The 9131-nt window shown below is 36.7% G+C and overlaps 1 protein-coding gene across 1 annotated transcript in view; it reads right to left on the reverse strand.

Annotated features, from left to right (window-relative positions):
* Positions 1 to 9131, reverse strand: part of LOC106687741 (opioid-binding protein/cell adhesion molecule homolog) — a gene marked incomplete at its 5' end in the record, with an annotated part of 72117 nt that overhangs the window by 32303 nt on the left and 30683 nt on the right. The window contains 1 exon segment of the mRNA XM_014431778.3: positions 5397 to 5575. Within this exon segment, the coding sequence (XP_014287264.3) occupies positions 5397 to 5575 (179 nt within the window).

Raw genomic sequence — 9131 nt, forward strand, 5'->3', positions numbered from 1 at the left:
ACAACAAAAATTCTTCTTAAAAGATAAAAAATTAATCCGGTATCTAAAGCTCCCGGGTTCCGGCACCAGTTAAGTATTGGCGAAAGCAAAATGTCAAAAAAGAGAAGAAGGAATAAGATGTAACACGTTTGAACTGCTGTAACATACTATCTTTATTGGGTTCGGTACATTTCTTTACATACATGCGATCAGCTGATCTCCTCAGTCAGCTGACATCGAAGTAACAGCTGACTAAGGCTATATATATAAGTTATATTTACAGACTGTGTAATATAAATCTTAATACCTAACTCCCTCTGTCAACAACTCGAGAATCAACAGTCTATTATCAGCAACCGTGAGTGTGTTTTCTTGTACCTTCTTTCCTTTTTTTTTGATTTTATAACCCGCTATCACGTATCTTATATATATATATATATAACTCACTCTGTAAATGAGCACTGAGTACCGTACCACCGCACAAGGAGTCCGACAACACCATGGAAGAGAAGAGAACCCAGGGATAGTGGTAAAGATAGAGGTACGGATAGAGAAAGGCGACCGAACCAGGGCCGGATACGCAATGGAGGAAGGAATGAAGACAGGAAGTGTCTTGGATGCGGAAACGTAGGACACCTGGTGGCCCAATGCTCCCGCACTAGATGCTTTGAGTGCAGTAATTAAGGCCACATAGCACGACAGTGCCCTTATAGGTACAGAAGGGCAGAGACGGGACCAGGAGAACCGATGGAAATAAATTTCCAGCGGATACGGCTGAGAAGACGAGAGTGAGTCCTCTAGCGAACCTTCCACATCGTGGAAAAGATGCCCCGCGAATGTCAGGCCATTGCGGGGTGTTACCTGCTGGAGCGCAGATTAGGAACACCAAGGGTCTATGGCAAAGTCGTTTAGGGAAGTGGAGGTATAGCTGTAAGAACCTTACTGAACCTGTGACGTACGTAAAAGAAAGGTGGTACTCGCATGCGTTGAGGCAGCACATTCGAGAAGAATTGGAGAACCTCAAGAAACAGGGCATCATCGTTGACAATACGTCACCTTACAACAGCCCTCTGTGGGCAGTGCGGAAGAAAAGCGCACCAGAAGATAAGGGAGAGCGTTATAGGGTGGTGATTGATTACCGAAGCCTCAACGACAATACGGTGGACGAGAGGTATCCGATACCAAGATTAGAAGATGTCCTGGATAGACTAGGTGGGGTAATATTCTTCAGCCGCCTGGATTTGAATGCTGGGTACCACCAAATCAAAATACACCCGGAGGACCAGCATAAAACGGCCTTTACATTTGAAAGGGGGCATTACGAAATCACAAGGATGCCCTTCGGTCTGAAAGATGCACCCATCACGTTTCAGCGACTGATGGGCGAGTTTTTGCGAGGAATCTATGAGTCCATGTGCTTGGTATACAAGGACGACCTTATCGTTTTCAGCAAAACGGAGGAAGAACATATGTCCTACATGCACAAGGTGTCCGAAAAGGTCCAGAAATTTGGGTTATTGTGCGAAAAATCAATATCGGGACAAACTCAAATAAATTTTTCAGGACACACTATTTCCAAACAGGGAGAGACGTTACCGGTTCACATCGTGGAAAAGATGCCCCGCGAATGTCAGGCCACGATAACTGACGCGAATAACGTAGAGGCGATCCGGAAGATGGCTGTACCAACAGACGTGAAGGGAATAAGGAGGTTATTAGGCGCTCTAAATTATTACAGGCGTTTAGTTCCCGCCATGGCGAAATATCTTGTACCTTGTACCTTGTGCACCGGATATGGTCGAGAACATTAGGAAATGCATGGAGACACTTTAGCCGGAAACGGTGCTCGCATTCCCAGATTGGGGCTATTCTGCTTATTGTCTCTTTCCGTAAAATATAAGCATTTTCACAATATCTATTGTACATAACGTTGATGTATACAGTTGTAAAGATTTCCATATGTATAAGATATAAGTGTTAGATTAAATTTACAGTAAAGAGAACAGGAGTAAGCGATATTTTTATTTTATTTGACAGTTAGTATGCTAATTTTAGGTCATGAAAAGTGTACCTTTCAGTTTTCTTTTTACTTTTATTTACTGTACATAGGTTAGTTTTTTTCTTTATTTTTGTGTTTTTATCTTTTGTGGAGTTTATGAAGCATGTGCTTAAACAGGTGGGTGGAGGGGGGAGTTATGGTAGGACAAGGCCTCAATACAACCTTAATCCTAAATCACTATGTAAATAAGCACTGATAATGTATGCATTACAGAGAGAATAAATGGCAGTATCATTCTAGTAAGCGTGCGTTATAATTCTATTTCCTTTATTTTTTGTCTTTCAGTCCAAGTGCTCGTAAGTTATATATATAATTCTATACTTCAGAAACTATTACTTTAATTATTTGAGGAATGTTTTATTTACCAATTTTATGTCATTTTGTAAATAGTTTATTTTCTTAAAATAATTTGTTTATATTCTTTTTTTTTGTAATTTCAAATAGTTATTTTCTTTTTAAATATGAAATCTGACAGAAATATGTCTTCTGAAGACTCTAAGGAAGAGGCCCCGATTTCAGAAAAAAGTGAGACAGATTCACAGTATTTAAAGAGACTTAACCTTCCAAAGCGGCACAGAAAGGCTGCGCCCAGGTTGGCGGGCAATTCACATAACAAAATATAAATAAATTATCTAATTCAAAAAGGCAATTGAACAGCCTGAAACTAGCAGTCAGGCTACTGCAACCATGAAACCTGAAATACCACCACTGACCACACCTACCAACCAGCAATAATTCCAAAATTGCCTCAAGGATTTTCTGACCCTAAGCCACCTTCTATCATTGTCAGTAAAGTTGAGAATTTCATTTCGTTCGGTCAATAAATTACTAACTTGATCGGACAGCCAAACTTTAGATGTTTCTCACGCGTTAAAGACATCAAGATCAACAAATTTTCACTGCTACCAATTAAAACAAGATAAGGTATACAGAGTGATTTTAAGGGGTCTTCACTCCCACAGACGCTATCAAATCAGGACTAGAAGAAATTGGTCACGATGTAAGAAATATATCGTGCTCTCTCCCAAAAATCTGACTTATTGGCCTGCCTGCATCCCTCAAAAAGCTCCTTGATATCCTTGACATATTTATCAGCTCCCAAATTTCTCCCTCTCAAGCCATTGTTGAGTCCCTGGACAACCTTTCTTCAAATCATAGTCCAGTTCTGCTTTTTTTACACTCCAGCTTTGTACCAAAGCCCTCCACTCCTTCATTGATAACAAGGAGAGTTGACTGGGAAACATTTAAATGTAACCTCGAAACTAAACTGGACTTAAACATTCGACTGAAAACAAAACAGGCCATTGATGAAGATATTGAAAAACTCACATAATCAATAAGAACAAATATAACTGACAACACATCGGCTCATAGAATCAATAAAAATAAATAAATTAACCTGCTACATCATATTCGTATCTTATTAAGGGAAAAACGCAGACCAAGATCGAAGTACCATAGGACCAGATATCCAACTGACACCGAATTGACCTACAAACTAAAAGTAGAACTCAGAAAAAACAAAATTCAAAATTTATTTAACTTTACTGAAAATCTTACAACTACTGACAAATCATTATGGAGGACCACCAAAAAAATGTCGAATTTCTAAAATTTTAACCAGCCACTTCTCACCGAATCCCAAACCATAACTGATGAAGAAAAATCACAAACATTTGGACAACACCTTTCTAAAACCTTTAACATCGTGGTATCCTTAACCCAATTCACCTTGAATTTATTAAAGCAGAACTAAATATGCCGCTCCAATCTAAAGCATTTCATCCTTCAGAGCTATCTCGTATCATTCAAAGATTACCTACCCGCAAAGCTCCTGGACACGAACTAATAACATCCCACATCCTAAAACTTCTTCCTCGGTAAGCCATTCTATTCCTTACCTACATACATAACGCCGAACTCTGTTCCGCATATTTTCGTGATCCATGGACCCTAAAAGCCGCCAGAATACCAATCCTTCTACCGTCCTACCTCTCTATTACCAATCTTGGGAAAAATTCTCGAAAAACTCATTTTTAAACACCTATACCCCATCGTAGATTCCGATTATATGATCCCTGATCACCAGTTTGGATTCCGAACATCCCAACCCACTATCCAGCAATGTCATCATGTGTTTGACATTGTCTCGTCTTCTTTGGAGCGCGGTATGTACTGCTCGGGAGTCTTTTTCAATGTAGAACAGGCTTTTGATCGAGTCTGGCACCCGGGACTGCTTTACAAACTCCGTAAATTCCTACCTTCTAATACTTTCTCATCAGCCGTTCCTTTCTCATCGATAGATTATTCCATGTAAAAGTTTCTCAGACCGCTGATGTTCCTCAAGGTAGTATCGTCGGCTCCATCCTCTACACCGTCAATAAAGCTGACATCCCAACCAATCCTAACACTATCCTCACCACGTATGCTGATGACACATGTGTGCTCGCTGTTAATAATAATCCTTTGATTGCATCATAAACTCTCCAATCCCATATCACATCCCTCAAAGAATGGTGCCGTAATTGGAGGATTAAAATAAATCCCATCAAATCACCTTTATCGAATGCCCACAGTCTCCTTTAACAATGCTGATCTTACCCCTGTCGAACAGATCCGCTACCTTGGAAAACAACTGGACAAACAACTAAACTGGAATCCTCACACATTACTGAAAAGACAGAAAACAGCACGTCGATTTCCACTATTACCGCACTTGCTGGACAAACGGTCTAAACTTCTAATTCATTAGGAATGATCTACATGACTGTAATAAGGTCAATCTGGACATACGGATTTGAGCTTTGGGGCTCCACTAAACCTTCGAATTCCTCTCGAATCCAATCCTTGCAATCCAAAATTCTTTGTGAAATCCTCAATGCTCCTTAATTTGTCACAGATAAAATCAGAGATAAAGATCTTAAGTAACCGATCTAGCCCAAACCAGATATCATTCCTTCCATTAAAATTCCCTAACCACCCAAACCGACTAGTTTCTAGCCTTGCATCCTTTTCTATTCCTAACAATCCTCCGAGGCGCCTGAAAAGAAGATGACCACAAGACCTTGTATAATGTAAAACGTAATTAGAGTGCTACCAATGGGTAGTTTCTCTACACTGTAACACTCTATTTAAACTGAGATCAAATTTACTAAATGTATTATAATGTACAGTTGTAAACAGCAATAAATGAATAAATAGAAAAAAACAAAGCAATAATTTTTCAGCTTAATTTAATAGAATAACATTAAAAATTGCAGATTAACATTATAATCATACTACTTCTCTCAGTAGGTTTGCAGAATGTACAAATTGATATGTTTATTTTATTTATTTTTCGAAACAACTTTGAACTGACCTTCTTGGGTGCTTTCCTCGTAGGCGGTGATGGATCAAGCTCTCCTCCTGGGACGAACTTCCTGTAGTAGAGACGGTACATTTCAATTGGGCTGAAGCTATTGACACTCCATGAGATGTTGAAGCTGTCCCTGGTCTGGCTGGTCGACGGGCTTTTGAACACCACCGGGAGAGGCAAACCTGGTACAAGAATTTACTATGTCAGTTTTAAAATTCAACTTTAAATTATATAGTCCAATAAATCCTTCCTGGCCCTATTAAGACCCCAGGGAGCGTTTTCCAATTTCAGGTTCTTTTTAAATATTGCTTAATTTATCTATCTTAATGTCTCATATTCTTGTTTTAAACAAATATTTCAAAAGTGATATAGGACCGTCGCTACCTCGAGGTCTAAATGGGATGGGTTCTGGCCGGGAAGGATTACCTTTTTTTGCTATGATCTCCTCTTGTATAATTGTGACATGTCGTTATAATTGTATAATAACCTACTCGCTATAATTGTCTGTTTGAAAAGTCAGATAAGTGAGAGTACCACAGAGGGCGGGTATCAATTTAATGACATTAATTTTAATATTGTAATCCAGTTTGAGAAATGATGTTCACTACATCCAAGCGGGATTTCTTCCCAACAGAAATATAGATTAACATTTGGAAAGTAATAAAACAATTATTTGTGTAACTATGTTTTTCTTAAGGACGATAAATAAGCCCTTTTTAAGGACTTCTGTATAACCTCTTAGCTACCAGAAAACTACCATAACAATTGAATTAACATGCTGAATTTGTTGTTGAAAATCATAAACATATAACAGCAAAAGGATTAAACAAAAACTGATATCTAAGACACCCCAACGTTTCAAAGAAGAAAAGAATGTTATAATGCAATTATAACTATTTATTTAAAGTTGTTCAGTTCTTGTTGTTGTTGAGTTCTTCAGCCAATAATTTGTTCCTAGAATTAATAATTTGTGACTAATTAAAAATTTAGGAAGAACAAAACCAATTTTGCTGCCGTATTTTCATTATTATTTAAACATTGTCCTATATTAGTCCCCAGTTCAACTTCATCCCGTTCATTTTTATGTAATATTGAACACATAGGGGCCTACATAGGCTCTACATTTAAGAAAAAATACTGAAAATAAAGAATTAACTTAGATGCTCACTCTGCACGTGGTATCATTCAACGAGTTAAAAACATCCTCTCAAGGAATCCAACCTTTTTTTTTTACTGAATAAGTTACCTCAGTGATATAGTGAATCTTCCGAAAGAAGAAAACTCCGTTTTCGCCTTGTTAAATTCCTTAAAAGAGGCAAAATTTAATCTTGAATTTAACCGTTGTGTAGAGTAGCAAATAAGGCCTGAATGAAAATAACGTTAAACGTAGCCTGATCACGACGAGTACAAGTACTAACTGCACGGAATGAAATTGCATTTAGCAGGACGTGTAGCAGGGTGCGCATTAGCCTTCAGTAAACTAATATCCTTTGTACGGGGCGTTGTTAGTTAAAGCTGTGGTTCAATTATGTCGTAATTACTGCTTGTTACACGCGCTGCACGCTTTGTAATATATTATTCCATCAAGATTCAAGGTTAGGATAAGAGGCTCCGGTTTCATCAAATGAATTCATAGAAAATTCTTTCTAATTTATTCCATTAAAGCCTATAAAAATGTTATTTAGGTCTTCGTGAGTGTACCACTTGTGTTGTGGCTAACACGAAAGTTCCACAACCCAGCTTCAACACTATTATTGCACCATTTCGAAATCAGATAAACGTTTAGATTAATAAATTATGATATTTTTTTCTTGTTATCCTTACCTTAAATATTATTATTTATTTTAGGATAGTAATAATAATAATAAAAAGGAGCGCGGTATTTGCGTGTTAAGGCTCGATTCTACTAACCCCATTCAAATCCAGCTGGGCAGAAAATTGTTTTCTGTTACACTGTAGTAGTGAGTCAACTCTGGAGCCCTCCTGGGGTCCACCCGGTGTCTTAATTTGGGTACCCTAAATTAGGTAAAAATCAGGCGGTCGAGTGTGATTCTGACCAAATCGCCTCCTTGCACAACCGTTGGTCTAGAACAGTACTTCCTAACAAAATACTGATCCTCCAAGGGTTGTAGTGGTACAGATATTAATTTTTTTTTTTTAATAATAATAATAAAGGCTGACTTATATTTTTAACCTCTCAGCTCACGGAATGGATGTCTGTTTTGCACTTCTTTTCCATAAAAAATCTTTTTTAACTACCACGCTCTCATTTTTTGTTAGAGGGTTCTTAGGACCTTAGGGCCTCAGAAGTCTTTTTTATGAGAAAAGTCTCTTTAATAACATAGGTCGGTTGGGATTTTCGACTTTTTTTACAATTTGCATGTATAGTATTTTAAAAACATTTTAAACCAATTTCACACTTATTTTGATGACACCTTTTATCTTTTCTAAAAAAATATGAGTCAAATCTTATTTTTTCAGAAAAGATAAATATATTATGAAATATATTAGCATAGTTAATTAATATAAATAAATAACAAAGCACCTATTATATGACAATAATATTTGTATAACAATGATATAAGCTAATAATAATGCAGCAATTATTGTTATTGTCAGCTACTACTGTTGTTATTGTTATATTTTAAGAGAAAATTTACTCAAAATTCCCGCCTTGGGTGTTTTGGTGTGTTCTAAAATTTCCAGAGGTCGTTTTTCAAAACACATATAAACTAAGCCAATGAAAAGAAGAGGAGTAAAAGCATGTAACATTTATATAACACAGTCCCGTCACAGTCTTGAATAACTCCTCATAGATATCTATCTCTACGTTATAATAATGATTTGTAGTAAGTTATTAAATTTTAACTTTTACCAACCTATATATAATCAAGAAAACAGTTAATAACGGAAATACACATTTTAAGATTCTTTACGTTCAAATACACGACTCTCACAAAACGGTATGTGTGTTCTCCACTGTGCATTGTTGTTTTTTATTTGTATTTTATGCTTGAGATGTTACAGGTGAATGTTGTGTAATGTGGACATGTTGTTATATGTAAGCACTAATTGCTTATAACATATAAAAATCATTTTCGGATGATAATAATTTCTGATACAATAACATGAACTATTTTTCAGCTGAGATTTTTGATAAAAACTAAAATTCTAAGTAAGATAAATGGAGGTTTAGCTTCCCACGTAAGATCAGTTTAACACTTCATGTAATCTCATTTAATATTTGAGCAGATTAAGATGGCCAGTTGAATTAGAACGGTTTTGAGGGCTAAGTAATAATTTGAGAGTCGAATTATATTATAACAACAAACAATCCCAGCCAAAGTGGTATAGATGGGACATACTCTCATAAAACATACTTCTGAAGGCTCAGTAGCCTTGGAAACAACCTCAGAAAAGAATGTGATGATTGGAAGTAACATTTTATGAAGGAGTGCTGGAAACAAAAATATTTTATACACGGAGATGAAAAGTTATTTTTTTCAGAATGTGGGAGATCGAAATTTCCGTGAAAGAAGAGAAGCAGGAAGTGGCTGTAAAGCAGCTCAAGAGACATTTTTTTTTTTCTTACCTCCTAAGATTATATTTATTTAAACAATTTACAATACATAGTACTTAAAACTAAGAAATATATATACATAATTATATTTTTATCTTGTTTTGCCTTGTGGCATTATAAGATGAGGAAGCTGGGTCCGCTGAAGGCGGTTTATACAT

This window comes from Halyomorpha halys, unplaced genomic scaffold, assembly GCF_000696795.3.
Source record: "Halyomorpha halys isolate HHAL.00 unplaced genomic scaffold, Hhal_1.1 Scaffold1004.1, whole genome shotgun sequence".
Classification (NCBI taxonomy): domain Eukaryota; kingdom Metazoa; phylum Arthropoda; class Insecta; order Hemiptera; family Pentatomidae; genus Halyomorpha; species Halyomorpha halys.